Source organism: Geotrypetes seraphini, chromosome 9 (assembly GCF_902459505.1).
Source record: "Geotrypetes seraphini chromosome 9, aGeoSer1.1, whole genome shotgun sequence".
In the NCBI taxonomy this organism is placed as follows: Eukaryota; Metazoa; Chordata; class Amphibia; order Gymnophiona; family Dermophiidae; genus Geotrypetes; species Geotrypetes seraphini.
This window is the reverse complement of record NC_047092.1, coordinates 19,752,780-19,770,364: the sequence shown is the minus strand read 5'-3', so window position 1 is coordinate 19,770,364 and position 17,585 is coordinate 19,752,780. Positions and strand designations below refer to the sequence as shown.

The window sequence follows — 17,585 nt, the reverse complement described above, 5'->3', positions numbered from 1 at the left end:
TATTTCTTTTAAAGATATAGGTTCTTCTAAACTTCTTTTTATATGATCTGGAACATTTGGTCCAATAAATGAATTTAAAAATTTTGCACAGTATTAGGGGACATGTGTCACTGTTTCTGTGGTGTTGTATTGTATGAAGAGTCTGGTTTCTACATATTTCTATTTTTAGTTTGTGATTATTCCATATTGGGTGAGGGTGTGTATGAAAAGGACATGGCTTTCTGTTAGCATTGACTACAGGATCAATTGACTGTGTAGGATCTGTTTTGTTTAGTTTTCCAATGCGTGTGTTGGTGTTCTAGTGCTCACTGCAGTGTTTAAGATGCTGCCTTTTCCTAGATGCACCCTTATTGTGTGACTCATGGATTATTACTAAAAATATATTTTTTTATATAGAGGAGGGGGTTGTTAAAAAAATGATTAGCACTGGCTGTCATATATACTAGGTACACCACTGGATTTAATGACCCTATTCTAACTTTACTGTTGACGTAGGTGTTGTCCCCCCCAACACACAGACACACACATTATAAAGAATTAAATTAAAGTTGTATTATCATCAAGCAGCTTTCAAATGACATTATAAGCAAATAAAAATAAAATATTTTTAATACATTGCTAATTATTACCTGCATCTTTACCTATACAGTTTTGCCCTAGCTCTTACTTTGCACTATAGCAAAATAAAAAAGAAGCAGATAAAGATCAATCACACAGATGCCCTTCAAGGCTCAGTAACACCTCTCCATAAATTATGTGGAAGAGGTCTGGAAGTGGGGATAGCATCTATTTCATATCCTCAGTGAGACCTCAGGAAGGAACCTAGTGATCAAAACATTAGAGGTGTTGTACAGCCATTTCTTGTATGACTGGATGAGCTATATTTATCTTTTTTTTTTTTAGTTGTTTAAATTCATGCAGAAATAAATAGTTAGATTGAACCTAATGACTTCATTAACGCATTTCCCTTTTTTAAACCTCTATACCATTTGAAAGAGGGTGAATATCTAATTATTCACTTCTAGAATTGGATACTTCTTAGATTTAGTAAAAATATTCTGTCACAAGTGTCAAACCTTAAAAAAGGAAGTCATATCGAGCATTGGAAAATAATAATTAACTAATAAAAATAGTATACATTTAATTTTCTCCACTACCAAATTTCCCCGCCCCACCCGGCTACTTTTTCATGCCACCCAGCTGGAAAAAATTTCTGGGGAGAACACTGGACCTGTAAAGTGATCCTTTGTCTGAATACCTTTCTATCTATTAACCTTTCATAGTCCTATCTCTACCCCTCAATCCCCGAATCCTTCAGGAATTTATCCAATCCCTCTTTGAAACCCCGTAATGTACTCTGTGAGATTTATCTTTTATTGACAATTTACACAAACCAAGTAGAATGCCTAGACTTGACAGGGGACTAGCTCAGAAAGACTACCACATTCTGTAAGGAAGCAGAGATGCAACTGCTGTGCATGCTCTGAAATGTTTTGAAGTCTTTTCTCAGCTCCGAGTACTACATCCTGCTTTTTGACCGAGAACTTAGAATATGCACATCCCAAGTTCTGCCAGCAGATATCTCTGCATCAGATATTATTTCCTCTCCTAGGGAGCCTGAATCAGTTTAGGTAACTGAATTTGGATTCCCAATAGGGAAGCATACATCACATCAATGAAGCAAGCAAACCAAGCAAGGTGATAAAGGCCAGCAGCGTGACGGATTTTAAGAGAAAATGGGATACTCACGTGGGATCTTTAAGGGAGTAAATTCAGGGGAGGGGATACTTGGAATGGGTAGACTTGGTGGGCTATAGCCCTTTTCTGTTGCTTTTTTCTATGTTTCTATGATTTAAACTTAATAGGAAATGCAAGTTAACTGGATATCAGCAGTGTGTGGTTTGTGAACACCCATAGACTAGCTTACCGGTCGGTCAAAGGTCATTATCTCCCAGAGGACCTCAGCCACATCTGGTAGGGTATATGGAGGCAGACAAAAACAGCAAGTGTGCAACAGTTGGCTTATCAGCTGCTGACCCATCTGATTCAGCACCTGCCGGATTAGATCTTTCCGCATTTCATAGTTCTCTTCGTGCTGCATAAGAACATCGTACATGATCTGGTGAGAGTCGTAGGCCATATCAACAGAAGAACTTGATTATTATTTCTTTTAAATACTATCAGTCACTGTATATAAATACATTTCTGACTACTCTGCTTACAATGTTTGTAAAATGCTACCAGCAGGTCTAGAGGCAATGGAAGGTTTCCCTTTTATACATTGCCACAGAGTACTTGTTCCACCATCACCTTCTGTTTCCTTATACTGTACTGGTGCATCATGGTGTCATTCTTTCATCCACAGTCACCTTGTGGATAGCCTCTATGCCAATGCATCCTGACATTACTGTGCAGCACCATCTGAATCATTCCACAACACCACACACTTAATCATACTCTTCTCCTACCTATACTGGTTTATCTGGTGACTATACTTCCATTCCATGCCCACCCCCCACCCCCCTTGGCAGACAGACATTTTTCAGCATCTGGCATCCTATGGATGGATAGCAATGCTTCTCGCCTATAACAATTGCTTTTGGTAGACAGTAGAGGCTTATGCTGATTGAACAATATAAGTAACTAAAACTGGAAAACAATAAGGATTAAGAAGAGAGAACTGATTAAGCATTTCTTGTTGGATTATGAATATAAGGAACAACTGGCATGGTCAAATCTACGGATTACAACTCAAGGAGATATTGGGACTTTAATTGATTCATCATCAAGTTAAGTGAGCTTTATTGGGTCTGAATGGCTTCAATACTTAACCTCATTAAGAGCTTTGAAGATTGATTGATGGACTCTATTTAAAAGCTTTAGATAGTACCTGTAGCTTTTCCCAACCTATGATTTTGCCATTAGTAGCACTCTGCACTTTGTATTACTTGTTATTGTAGATTTTAAATGTAGATGAAATAAATTTTGTTAGTTTTTAGGATATGAATTGAATTAAAGGAATTAATAAATTAAACATTTAATTAATTTTATGTTTCGGTATTCTTGGTATAACAGACAGTAGGATTGATCAAGTACATAAGCAGATGACATTACATGTTGCTGCAAAAGAACTGCTTTCCCCGATTGCAAAGCCAAGTGTAAAGTTCTGAGCAACCACAACCATTTTTGTACACAATTATTTCTTTGATACCTTGATTACTTCCAAAGCACATGAAGAACTGAAACTGTCAGGGAGACAGGAGGAACTGCATGCCTGATCCATACTGTTATTTACAGAAAAATGTGCAAGGCGAAAAAACACATAGAAGAAAGCAAGTCCACTACAAATACTCTACCGAAAGGACAACAGCAGGGCTGATGGAAACCAGCAATGTTCTGCTTTATCAACAGAGAATTGATGCACCTGATTGAACATGAATCATGTTTTGGCTTGAGAGCTTGCTTCATGAGTCAACTGTTCTTGCAGAATAGAAATATACAAATAATAATAATAAAGTAATTCAATACTTCTGAAACATCAAAATCCAAGCCATGAATTTAAATGATCAAAATATCTATGAATGAAAGTCTAAATACACCAAACATCTAACATATACTGAGGCAGACTCTTAATCTGAAACACTATTTGTGTTGTGTTGAGTACACCAATTCTGTGTTAACCCTTTATTTGGCATTGTTGCTGAGAAGCAACATATGTCTTCTATGGCTCTTATGGGAGATCTAGGGTAGATATGATAATATCTGTTTATATTGCTAAGCAATATTTGTTTTATATCATAGTGAAACCGGAAAAAGACCTCAAACGCCCAAGTGTTTAGAATACTTATTAACACTTTAAAAAAACCCAAAAAACAAACAGTTATCTTTTTTTTTTTTTTACTCAAATCATGTCTGTGTGCAGGTCATTTAACTAGAAGTACAAGTATTTTTTCGGCATTGAAAATATTTGTCTTTGACCATAAAATGCCGTAGAGCTAGAAATCTGAGGTTTAGATGAAGAAGGGAGCCTTTATTCTATGTGACTGATGGTAAAAATATTTGAAGCGGGCATGAAGAAAGATCTGAGAGTCTTCTGAGAAGGAACTAGTTCTGATGAGGCCAGTAGGGCACCAGAAAAATAATCATACTGGGTCTCTTATGGAACTTGTACAGTGTATTTGCTGAAAGAAGTATGGGAACATAAAGGGCAGAAGAGAGTCAAAGCCCAAGCTATGGTGATAATTTCTTGCCAGTAGATCCAGGGATGGGCATACTGAACATCACCGAGGAAGTTTTGGATTTTTGCTGCTGGAGAAGAGATCTATTGTCCTGTTCACTTGCAATGTTGAAAAACCTCTACCTAGCCTATTGAATTTGTAATTGAGTGGCAATAAAATCCCATATTCTTGCTGCTTCCTAGCATAGGTGTTGAGAGCCTGTCTTTTCCTGCTTGTTAATATAACATGACAACTTCTGTCATGTCTGAAGTATAACTGAATGATCCTGCAAAAATAGATGATCTCTGGGTGTGCTCATGCATCCGTACCTTGACGACTGGCTGATCAGAGACCCCTTGCGGCGCAGGGCCACTTGGCGATTTGCTGTAACATCTTGGATGGGTGATCAAGCTGAAGAAGAGTCACCTTGAGCCAACACAGGACTTGGAGTACCTGGGAATCTGGTTCCGCACGGGTCTGAACCGGGCGTTTCTTCCAGAATCCAGAAAACTGAAACTCAGGAGTGCGATTTGGGACATGTTAGCAGTCCCAGCACCGACGGCCTGGCAGTACCTGCAGGTGTTTGATCGCATGGGGGCAACCATAGATGTGATTCCGTAGGCAAGAGCTCACCTACGTCTTCTTCAGTGTTCACTCCCGACGCGGTGGAATCCCCAGAGAGAAGAGCTGGGGATGAAACTGCCTTGGTTGGCAGTAGCGCACAGCAGTATGATGTGGTGGTTAAACTCCGTCACTCTGATCAAAGGGCTCCCTCTTTGCCAGCACAAGCAACTACTCTAGCCTTCTGCTTGTGCCAGTCTGGCTCCCTCTGAAATCACTTCTAGATCGTGGGGCCAGGACATGACAACAGAAGAAAAGCCAACGCCAACACAAGCAGCAGGCCAGAGAAGATGCTCGCGCTGGTGAAGATTTAAAGAGGTATGGGGAAAGGAAGGAAGGAAGACTGGAGATGATTCAGGCAGTCTTTTCAGGTTTGTGGAAATGTCAACAATGCTTACAATCAGTCTGGTTACAGTCAGAGCCTAGACAAATTAAACTTTTGTAGTGGGTGTTGGATCTTCTACACTGTAAGGAAGCAGAAAAAAGTCCACAAAAATGTTGAATCATAGATGTTTACAACCTTTCCAATAAGGGAGAGATCTGTTTTCCCATCTGCTCGGCAGAAAACAGATATGGAAGAGGCTGCTGTGACAGGGAAGGACCATGCATGCTCATAACTTTACACTCAGTACCGAGTTTTGGGCATTTGTTTCACCCCAGCAACATGAAACATCAGCACCCACTTGTGTGCCGTACCCAATCCTGGTAGTTTACAGAAAAAAATACATGGTGTTACTTGTTTCTTCAGGTCAGTACCACTGGCATTACTTATCGTACAAACTATCAGCGATATCCTTCCTCCCCCAAATGAAACTTAGCAGCATTTAACTTACTCCAACTTTGGTAATCTTAGCAGCTAACTTGTTTTATTACTAGTGCCCCTACCAACCCCTTATACTGGTCATCTCTCTCTCTCACTCACATCATTGGCCACTCCAGTGTGTATAAGATCACGTAGGAATTTCATGACACTGCAGTTAGCATCCCGGTGGTCCAGGCTGGTGGAAGCGATAGCCCACTGTAGAATATGGATAACCACCTGACTGCGCAACAGCACAATGGGGCTGCGCTGGATAAACCTGTTGAGGGATGAAAGACAATTTATGCAATATAAAGCTAGCAGGGAAACTAGTGACAATTATGCAAAGTTGCTTTCAACAAATGTCATTAATACTATCAAAGCCATTTCTTTCATTATTCATTCACTAGCTGGAAAATAATGTTTAAGGCTCTCGGAAAAGACACTGCTTCCTATGTACTTCCATCCCTGGAAAAAGATATGGAAAAATTAGGCCTTAACTGAATTTTCTTTCCTTGAGTGCTTACAGACCTGTCCAGATGCATAGGTTTACTCTCTTCTACAAACAGACCAGTCAATGCATATGCTCTATACACAATAGTCCAAATTGGTCTATATGCAACCGGAGAGACTGCATTTTCCAGATTACTAAGAAACATCCCCCCAACCCCACAAAGATCTTTATTTGCAGTTGGCTCAGGCAAGACTACCAACCTTACGATTGTTCCTCTATAATCTGTTTTCAAGACTGTCGATCTTCTCTTCCAAGACAGCAACCTGAGCCTTGAGCTGTTCCCAAGAAGTTTCTGTAGTTTGTATTCTGTCTTCCAAGTCGTTGAAGCGCTGCTGGCTCACATCAAAAGCATGACTCAAAATGTCTAATTTATCTTGTATAACTTCCTATTTATCCATAATTGCTTACAGTTATTTTTCATTGAGGGTCAGTTTCCTTACTGCGATTACCTCTTATCTCTGTGGTCCAAGCCAAACCAAAAGAGGAACTGAAAGGGTTCTGCAGTTGCCATCTTTGTCTCTGGAATTTTGCTTTGGTCTCTGTGTGCTGATTTTGTCAAGATGATCTGTGTGTTTCCATTCCAAATCAATACAATAAGGATCTTGCAGATTTCCCATGCAGGAAATGAAACTTGGTAATTTAATTGGGTGGGGGGTAAAAAATACTGAAAGGGAGGATAGCCATGAGAGTTCCATTATCTAGCCACTGTTCTTGAGCATGGAATCATGTGATCCTCTATCTGTCTTCACCATTCTTAAGCCCTCCATTTCTACTCACTGTTATTACTCTCTCCCTAGCTCTCACCTACCCTTTCTTCTGTTTCATATCCTCATTAGCCCCAACTCCTTCATTATCACTGATCCCATCTCCTGTTTTTAAGCTTATTTCTTCTATCTTTTACCCCCTGCCTCCATTTTCCCTTTCATTTGCTCTATTTCTACCCACTTTTACCCCTTCAAAGACCTGTCCTCTTTCTTTTTTGCTTTCTCAGCACCAGAGAGAGGCTCTGGAAAAGTTTTTCTCCCCAAATTTGTTTATGCTGTTTCATACGGCCTTTTGTTTAAATTGGTTAGGGCTCTTCCTTCTCCTCAGATCTACTTGGCTTGAGGATCTCGTCCTATTCTGTACAAATCATAGACCAAAAGACAGCATTTGAATGAGAGATGAGCGGTTGATGGCCTCTGATCCAGGCTCTGAGCATTGGAGCTGGAGTGCGGGATACTGGGAGGGTCCTGCTAGAGTTGCTGGATAAAGATGGAAGTCCCATTGCGGTGGGAGATGACCCCTAAGTGATATGTCTGTTCCAGAGAGAAGAGCTCACGCTCTGATTCTTATTTGTTGGAAGTGCTCAGCAGAACAGATTAGCCAGTAACTAGAGTCCTTGGGAATCATTGTAAATCTGCCGAGGCTATCAAAGATTTGATTGTGAGAGGTGGGGTGCTCCCAAGGCTTGCCCAAGAGCCAGATGAAAAGGAAAGGTTGAAGATCTACAAGGTCAATGCGCTGATTAAGGCTTTATTAAGACCACTGTCTCTGCTGAAGGTGGTACCATACTGAAAGATACACAAAATTGGAAAATTGAGTCCTTGTCAAAGCAGGTAAATAAGGTAGCAGTGCTAGCCTTGCAACAGTAATCTGCAGCAAATGTATATTCAAAGCCTATTTGTGTTTTGTTCATTAGCACTCCTTGAGTCTGTCAGAAAATGGTTTGTTGGAGTCTAAGAAAGTTGCTGATGAACGATAAGTAAAAGAAGCTTACCAAAACCCATCTTTGATAATAAACTCACTGACCAACTGCATGGCCAGAACTGTTGAATAATTACTGTTGTTGCAATATTCTTTGCTGAGCACCATAATAAATTGTATAGAACATCCACTAAGAAGGGTTGATCCCACTTCGAGCCAAGCTACCTCCACCAATCTTCTCAGGAGCTTCCAGCAAAGATTTCATGGATCCCATTGAGCCTATTCAAGTTCCCCTCCCCAACAACCTCTACACTCCTAGGAAGACAAAGGAGCCTTCAGAGAGACTCAGGAGAATGAATTCAGGGGAATAGCCTCCAGCGGAAGGGCTGGCCTACTCCTTAGGTACATTGTCTCCACCATTCAACCCATTCTCCTATGAGAAGTGGACACAGCCCGGCTCCTGCCACCAACCTGCCATATGGTTCTTCAAAATGGCAGTTTTTGGTGCCAAAACACTCTTTAGTAGAGCAGACCCCAGATGTTGATACTACGACATTTTCCCTACCTTTGGGCTCTGAGGCTCTCCCATCTGCTCCTGCTTCTCCTCCTCCTTCTACATACACACAAAGCAGCAACGCTGCGACTACAATCTTGCTTGGTGGTGACCATAAGCCCCACAGCTCTTGCTGCACTCCACCTGCCCCCAGCATGCTGACCCTTGACACCTGCTCAGGCAGAACTACCATCGATCTTATTCAGAGAAAGACCCACAGGATGTGTTGCTTCCATTCTTTATTATTTTAAAATTTAAAGCTTTTTTTTTCCCAAAATCTTTATTCATTTTTCATCTTACATCAAGTGCACAATATTACAACATTTAAATTTATACACATCACTTGAATTAAAACTTTAATCAGGACACTCTGTTCTGAAGTCTGGTGGTTCCCCTTAACGGATGGAAAGACTGCCTAACTTCTGCTACCCCTGAAACTCTGAGGATGAAGGTGGAGGAGGAGGAAACAGACCATTACTGGGTTTGATCTTAAGTGTCAACTAGGTCAAAGCACTCTTGGTCTATGTCTCATTGCCAATTGGTTAACTCCCCCCCCCCCAACAACCATTTGCTGATAGAGGACCCACACATCTCAACTAATCTGTAAAGATAAGAAAATTAATCTGTTATGTGTTATCTGGGACAGAACAAACAAAACAAAGAGAAAAGCTTGCCTTACTGTAAAAGAACAAACAACAAAAAAAGGCAAGAGAGATGTCCCTAATCACCAAGTGTGTTTGCTGTATTATTTAAAACGATACATTCCAACAAGGATCCAAGTTTCGGCATAAGGCTATGCCTTCATCAGGGGACACTAAATCTTGCTGGAGCAACAAAAATGTAAGAAGTCAACAGCACCTAGTCATGCGCGCCGCTGACTTCTTACATTTCTGGTGCTCCGGCAAGATTTAGTGTCCCCTAATGAAGGCATAACCTTATGACGAAAATTGGATCCTTGTTGGGACGTATCGTTTTTAAACAATACAGCAAACACACTTCGTGATTAGGACATCTCTCTTGCCTTCTTTGTTGTTTGCTCTATCTGGCAGACAGATTAGGTGATATTCTTGGAAAGACACAGCAGCATGCACAGTAAGTGCATGCCAACCCTTCATCCGCTTATGGTATCATTGCACTAAGCAGTTACCTGGTTGACAAACGAAATAGGTCATCCACAGTGTCAGGGTGGTTGCGAAGGCCATTCTGCTGCTCCAAGAGCTGGAAGGTAGGAATGCAAAGAGCCTGCAAGACACAATATGCAGTTACTCAGCTTTTGCACAATACATACCAAGAATCAAAGTTCTCCAAAAGCTATGATTTCATACATCATCATCTTCCTGCTCACACCTTTATCTTGTTTCTACAACAGCCATCTGATCCAGTAACATTGAATACAAAGTTTCTGAAACATGCAATCAGCTGGAATGAGAAGCCTGACATTCTGGTAGACCAGCAGAATCAAACAGTGACATAGGTGGGTGATGTTAGCTGATGGCACTGGGATAGACTGATGCTCTCAGGCCCCAAAAGAGCTAGAAATCTTTGTGGGCATGAACAAAAGCTCCCCACTTAATACCTTTCCTGTTCTGATCCCCCTACTTCGCCTTTTCTCACTGTGCTACTACAAGATTATCAATGGAGAAAGTGAAGCTACTTACCTTAACTGTGGTGCTCGGTAGAAGAAGAATAAAATCAGCCACAAAGACCTGCCCTTTGTTCCTGGAGGAGTTATAGATAACTTCCCCAAGAACAGACTGAGAAGTCAGAGTAGGAAAGGGATTAGATATAAAGTGCTGCACATGTTCAGAAGTATTTCTAGCTCCTTCAGGATTCAAAGAACTGGTCCATCTTAATACCATTTGGACATCACCTACCTGTGTGGTTAATTTATCCTGCTCTCTATGGAGAACCCCCATTATAGGTATGTAGGTTCTCTTTATTGATTCCTGAGATATATAAAAACAACCAAAATTGAACAAAAGAAATAAATGCGCTAGAACATGCTGTAACATAGTAACATAGTAGATGACGGCAGATAAAGACCCGAATGGTCCATCCAATCTGCCCAACCTGATTCAATTTAAAAATTTTTTTTTTTTCTTCTTAGCTATTTCTGGGCAAGAATCCAAAGCTTTACCCAGTACTATGCTTGGGTTCCACCTGCCGAAATCTCTGTTAAGACTTACTCCAGCCCATCTACACCCTCCCAGCCATTGAAGCCCTCCCCTGCCCATCCTCTACCAAACGGCCATACACAGACACAGACCGTGCAAGTCTGCCCAGTAACATAGTAGATGACGGCAGATAAAGACCCGAATGGTCCATCCAGTCTGCCCAATCTGATTCAATTTAAATTATTTTTTTTTTTTTTTCTTCTTATCTATTTCTGGGCGAGAATCCAAAGCTTTACCCGGTACTGTGCTTGGGTTCCAACTGCCGAAATCTCTGTTAAGACTTACTCCAGCCCATCTACACCCTCCCAGCCATTGAAGCCCTCCCCTGCCCATCCTCCTCCAAACGGCCATGCACAGACACAGACCGTACAAGTCTGCCCAGTAACTGGCCTAGTTCAATCTTTAATATTATTTTCTGATTCTAAATCTTCTGTGTTCATCCCACGCTTCTTTGAACTCAGTCACAGTTTTACTCTCCACCACCTCTCTCGGGAGCGCATTCCAGGCATCCACCACCCTCTCCGTAAAGTAGAATTTCCTAACATTGCCCCTGAATCTACCACCCCTCAACCTCAAATTATGTCCTCTGGTTTTACCATTTTCCTTTCTCTGGAAAAGATTTTGTTCTACGTTAATACCCTTTAAGTATTTGAACGTCTGAATCATATCTCCCCTGTCTCTCCTTTCCTCTAGGGTATACATATTCAGGGCTTCCAGTCTCTCCTCATACGTCTTCTGGCGCAAGCCTCCTATCATTTTCGTCGCCCTCCTCTGGACCGCCTCAAGTCTTCTTACGTCTTTCGCCAGATACGGTCTCCAAAACTGAACACAATACTCCAAGTGGGGCCTTATCAATGACCTGTACAGGGGCATCAACACCTTCTTCCTTCTACTGACTACACCTCTCTTTATACAGCCCAGTATCCTTCTGGCAGCAGCCACTGCCTTGTCACACTGTTTTTTCGCCTTTAGATCTTCGGACACTATCACCCCAAGGTCCCTCTCCCCGTCCGTGCATATCAGCTTCTCTCCTCCCAGCATATACGGTTCCTTCCTATTATTAATCCCCAAATGCATTACTCTGCATTTCTTTGCATTGAATTTTAGTTGCCAGGCATTAGACCATTCCTCTAACTTTTGCAGATCCTTTTTCATATTCTCCACTCCCTCTTCGGTGTCTACTCAGTTACAAATCTTGGTATCATCTGCAAAAAGGCACACTTTTCCTTCTAACCCTTCAGCAATGTCACTTACATACATATTGAACAGGATTGGCCCCAGCACCGAACCCTGAGGGACTCCACTAGTCACCTTTCCTTCCTTCGAGCGACTTCCATTAACCACCACCCTCTGGCGTCTGTCCGACAGCCAGTTTCTGACCCAGTTCACCACTTTGGGTCCTAACTTCAGCCCTTCAAGTTTGTTCAACAGCCTCCTATGAGGAACTGTATCAAAGGCTTTGCTGAAATCCAAGTAAATTACATCTAGCATATGTCCTCGATCCAGCTCTCTGGTTACCCAATCAAAAAATTCAATCAAGTTCGTTTGGCACGATTTACCTTTTGTAAAGCCATGTTGCCTCGGATCCTGTAACCCATTAGATTCAAGGAAATACACTATCCTTTCTTTCAGCAACACTTCCATTATTTTTCCAACAACTGAAGTGAGGCTCACCGGCCTGTAGTTTCCTGCTTCATCCCTGTGACCACTTTTATGAATAGGGACCACATCCGCTCTCCTCCAATCCCCAGGAATCACTCCCGTCTCCAGAGATTTGTTGAACAAGTCTTTAATTGGACTCGCCAGAACCTCTCTGAGCTCCCTTAGTATCCTGGGATGGATCCTGTCTGGTCCCATTGCTTTGTCCACCTTCAGTTTTTCAAGTTGCTCATAAACACCCTCCTCCGTGAACGGCGCAGAATCTACTCCATTTTCTCGTGTAACTTTGACAGACAATCTCGGTCCTTCTCCAGGATTTTCTTCTGTGAACACAGAACAGAAGTATTTGTTTAGCACATTTGCTTTCTCCTCATCACTCTCCACATATTTGTTCCCAGCATCTTTTAGCCTAGCAATTCCATTTTTTATCTTCCTCCTTTCACTAATATATCTGAAAAAATTTTTATCTCCCTTTTTTACATTTTTAGCCATTTGTTCTTCCGCCTGTGCCTTCGCCAAACATATCTCTCTCTTGGCTTCTTTCAGTTTCACCCTGTAGTCCTTTCTGCTCTCCTCTTCTTGGGTTTTTTTATATTTTATGAACGCCAACTCTTTCGCCTTTATTTTCTCAGCCACTAGGTTGGAGAACCATATCGGCTTCCTTTTTCTCTTGTTTTTATTGATTTTCTTCACATAAAGGTCCGTAGCCATTTTTATCGCTCCTTTCAGCTTAGACCACTGTCTTTCCACTTCTCTTATGTCCTCCCATCCTAACAGCTCTTTCTTCAGGTACTTTCCCATTGCATTAAAGTCCGTACGTTTGAAATCTAGGACTTTAAGTATCGTGCGGCCGCTCTCCACTTTAGCCGTTATATCAAACCAAACCGTTTGATGATCGCTACTACCCAGGTGAGCACCCACTCGAACATTAGAGATACTCTCTCCATTTGTGAGGACCAGATCCAATATCGCTTTTTCCCTTGTGGGTTCCATCACCATTTGTCTGAGCAGAGCCTCTTGAAAGGCATCCACAATCTCCCTACTTCTTTCCGATTCCGCAGATGGAACATTCCAGTCCGCATCCGGCAGGTTGAAATCTCCCAACAGCAGAACCTCCTCTTTCCTTCCAAACTTTTGGATATCCACAATCAGATCCTTATCAATTTGCTGCGATTGAGTCGGAGGTCTGTAGACTACACCCACGTAGATAGAAGTTCCATCTTCTCTTTTCAGAGCAATCCATATCGCTTCTTCCTCTCCCCAGGTCCCTTGCATTTCGGTCGCTTGGATATTGATCTTTACATAGAGAGCTACTCCTCCACCTTTATGACCATCTCTGTCCTTCCTAAAAAGATTATATCCCGGTATGTTTGCATCCCATCCATGTGATTCACTGAACCATGTCTCTATGATAGCAACAATATCTAGATCTGCCTCTAATATCAGGGCTTGCAGATCATGAACTTTGTTGCTTAGACTGCGAGCATTTGTGGTCATCGCTTTCCAGCTATTTTTCAGCGATAATCTCCTTTTTTGTATGGATTTTTGTGTCGTTTCACTTTCCGTTGCAATACTAAGAAATGAGTTGCTGATATTGCTTATGTTGCAGCCTTTACTACTATCACATCTTTTCTTTTGCCGGGGGTGGTCTCTATAATTGTCCTTCGTACATACACCACCCCCACCTTCTAGTTTAAATGCCTAGAAAAATATTGTCTAAATTTCTCTGCAAGGTTTTTTTTTCCTGCTGTAGTAATATGTAGCCCATCAGTGCAATATAGCTTCTTGTCCTTCCATGTATTTCCCCATCCTCCTATGTACCTGAAGCCTTCTTGATGACACCAGGCTCTGAGCCATCTATTAAAGTCCTCTGTGTTTTTCACTCTTTGCTCTCCTTTTCCATATGCAGGCAGTATCTCAGAAAAAGCTAAAGTCTTTACAAAAGGTTTCACGCCCTCACCAAGCTCCCGAAAAGCTTTCTGTGCTGCAAGTGTGGAGTTGTTGGCAAGGTCATTTGTTCCCAGATGGATAACAACATCAGTGTTAAAATCCTTAGTTTCTTCCTTAATTATAGTCAGTATTTGCCTGGAACTCCTGGTAGCTGAGGATCCTGGAAGACATTTCACTATTTTGGTCTCCATGCCCTGTGTTCCAAGGTTAATGCCTCTGATGATGGAATCCCCCAACAGTAATAGTTTTCTGTTTTTGGCTTTTTATTTGTACTTAGGGTGCGCTTGTTCTCTTGAGTTACCTTCATTGGTTCCAGTCCCACCTCCCTTCTGTTTTCCTGAGTATCGCAGTGCACTAGTGGAGCGAAGGAATTCTGTAAAGGTAATATTAGTGAAGGTGGATGTTTCTGTGTTACATGTCGCAGTCTTCCTGAGCCTACTGTGACCCATTTATTCCTGGGCTGTTTTATTCTTTGAGGTAGAGGTGGTAAGTTGGTATGATTTTGTGGAGTGATGGAAGCTGCTTTAATTGTATTCAATTCCTGTTTAAGTTTGTAGAGCTCCTCCTTAATACTGGCAAGTTGAAGACAGATGGGGCAAGCCTTAAGCCTCCAAATAGTATGTCTTGGAATTAAAGCACCACAGTGATTGCATAGAATAAAGGTCATCTTGATTGGTTGTGAAGTGACTTGATTTGAGTAGTCCTGATTATATGGGTCTCTATATATGAATAGTGGTCCCTGGGGTTGGTGGGACTATAAGTAAGACTACTAGTAAGGCAGAAATATAGGCTCTATACTACCTAAAACACAGTATTTTAAACAAAACTGCAGGTTCTATCAATGCTACCCTAAAACACAGGATTTATAACAGGATTTTCCCTACTTTAGTCACCCTGAGCCACAGGCACCAGAAATATAGGCTCTATACCACCTAAAACACAGTATTTTAAACAAAACTGCAGGTTCTATCAGTGCTACCCTAAAACACAGGATTTATAACAGATTTTCCCTACTTTAGTCACCCTGAGCCACAGGCACCAGAAATATAGGCTCTATACCACCTAAAACACAGTATTTTAAACAAAACTGCAGGTTCTATCAGTGCTACCCTAAAACACAGGATTTATAACAGGATTTTCCCTACTTTAGTCACCCTGAGCCACAGGCACCAGAAATATAGGCTCTATACCACCTAAAACACAGTATTTTAAACAAAAATACAGGAAGAGGAAATAAGATTTAACAGAGGAAAGAGAAGGATTTTTTTGTGCTTTTTTATATTTTTTTTAGTAAGAAACAGGGAGGAGAAGAGAAATCAGCAGCTGAGAGCTTAAGAGGTCACTAGATTGCAGGGCTGAAATCTTCAGTACTGCATGCTCTGTCATTGTTTGACTGAGCCCAAAAAACAGTACTCTCTCTGAGTGTTGGTCACCACTGGGCCAAGCCCAAGGTGCTGCAAACTATAAAATGTCAGTGACCCCACAACACTATATGCAATGAATTAGTTTCCGTTGCTTGTGTCCTTAATTGAAAGGAATGACAAGACATGAAATGAGAAAACATGGAATACAGTGCGCCTCTGAACAAAAAGATGACTAGGAAGAAGCTGGCACTCATAATTGCCATAAAACAAAAACTTTCCATATCTTACCTGCAACATATCGAGCAGGCCCTGCTGACAGCCCTCTTCCATACCATACTCATCCACTAGGATACTGCCCAGGTACAGGAAACAGGAGTGCTGGTGCATTTGATACACATTCACCATCTACCATCATAAAAGCAAAGACTCAAAATGCTGCCCAATACCAAAAGATCCATAAAGCAGCAGGAATTAAGATTCCAAAACTATATATAAACAAGGTCAATAGAGAACATGGCATTAAACTAGACAAAAAAATAAGCAAACAGATTATATCCGATGCTATTGAACAGTCATTACCATTTTTTTTTCATAGTGTTTGAACCTGTCTTTTTTTTTTTAAAGGCTGACTGTATTTTGGTTATTGTGCCAAAACCAACCCAAAATCCTTTTTCTGCCTGGTTTCAGTTTCAACTAAAAGGTTATTTTAATTTCTGGGGAAAAAAAGAAAATGCCTGGATGCATAAAGGAAAGCTTAAAAAACAAAAAAAAATGTATTTAACACACGTAAAAATGTTTTTACAATCAGGCTATGGTTGTAGAGAAAATCCAATCAACAGGACAATTGCTGTTCAAAGAATAGCCTTACTGGGTCAGACCAATGGTCCATCAAGCCCAGTAGCCTGTTCTCATGGTGGCCAATCCAGGTCACTAGTACATGGAAAAACACAAAGAGTAGCAACATTCCATGCTACCGATCCAGGGGTGCAAATACAAGCTGAAACAGTAAAACAAAGTTCAATATCATCTACAATAAGTAGCAAACAGCTTTGCCGACTTATATTTGTCCATTTTTTCCAATTCAAGCTACAAGGACTCCTTAGGAAGGCTTAGTGCCGAATCATGGACCATGTTGGGTCCTTTGAACAGTAACTGTTTGTAAAAACTTTTTTAGGTGTTTCAAATAATTTGGGGTTAAAAAAAAAAAATCTTTACTGTATTCATCAAGGCACTATTTTTTATCCACTTTTTTGTCACTCCTTTTTTGTGGATTTTTCTCCCCCCTTTAGTCAGTCATTATTTTAAATTCTGGTTATGTTTTCAGTTTCAGTTGAAAATGTGTTTTTGGCTTGGTCCTGTTTGTCTTCCTCCCAGGAGCTGCCCCTCCCTCCTGGATCTATCTCTCCAAGCAACTCTCCTCTCCTTTGGGCTCCCCTGATCCTATCTCACTCCTGTCCATTCCAGCTCTGGCTGCCCTGACTAGGAGCATTGCTCCTGCCTTCATTACACTACAAGACCACAGGGTTTGTAAGGCAGTGCTGGGGGGAGAGCTCTTCTTTGGGGTTCCATTTTTAATTTTTTGGGTATTGTGATTGCAGGTAATGCAGTTATAATCTTGCACAGTAGTTTATATGGTAAACAAGAGTGCTTTAAACATATGCTTTCGATGTACAATTTTAGCAGGAATTTAAGTTTATAAATTTGAGATGATGTTAAGAATTAGCTTCTGTACAGTTATGACATCAACTCCAAGTGTGGCGCAAAGTCAGCCACTGTAAATGTACCCTGATTTTTAGTTTCATTTTTCATTTGCTGCGGTTCAAGAGTGTGGAGGTCATTATGCTTAGAAGTAAAATACAGTCTTTCATTATTATATTCTGACTTGAATGCTATGGGATTAGCAGTGGGATACAGACTGCAAACTCTGACAATCCACAGTGGCACTCACTGGTTCACATTCATATAACCAAAAGTGAGATTTTAGTTTTGGCTAAAGCCAGGTGATAAGTTTCAAAAGTGGTTTCAGCTCTACCTCCTTCTGACTCCCT

The 17,585-nt window shown here is 41.1% G+C and overlaps 1 protein-coding gene across 2 annotated transcripts in view; it reads right to left on the bottom strand.

Annotated features, from left to right (window-relative positions):
* The window catches only part of TNPO3 (transportin 3), a 223,501-nt gene that overhangs the window by 38,277 nt on the left and 167,639 nt on the right, over nt 1–17,585 (bottom strand). The window contains exons 17-20 of one of the 2 annotated variants that reach the window (XM_033959585.1): nt 15,826–15,942; nt 9,538–9,632; nt 5,761–5,917; nt 1,928–2,119 (exon numbers count right to left, since the gene is read on the bottom strand). In XM_033959585.1, the coding sequence (XP_033815476.1) occupies nt 1,928–2,119; nt 5,761–5,917; nt 9,538–9,632; nt 15,826–15,942 (561 nt within the window). The remainder of the gene's footprint in view (nt 1–1,927; nt 2,120–5,760; nt 5,918–9,537; nt 9,633–15,825; nt 15,943–17,585) is intronic. The other variant, XM_033959586.1, reaches the window with a different exon arrangement.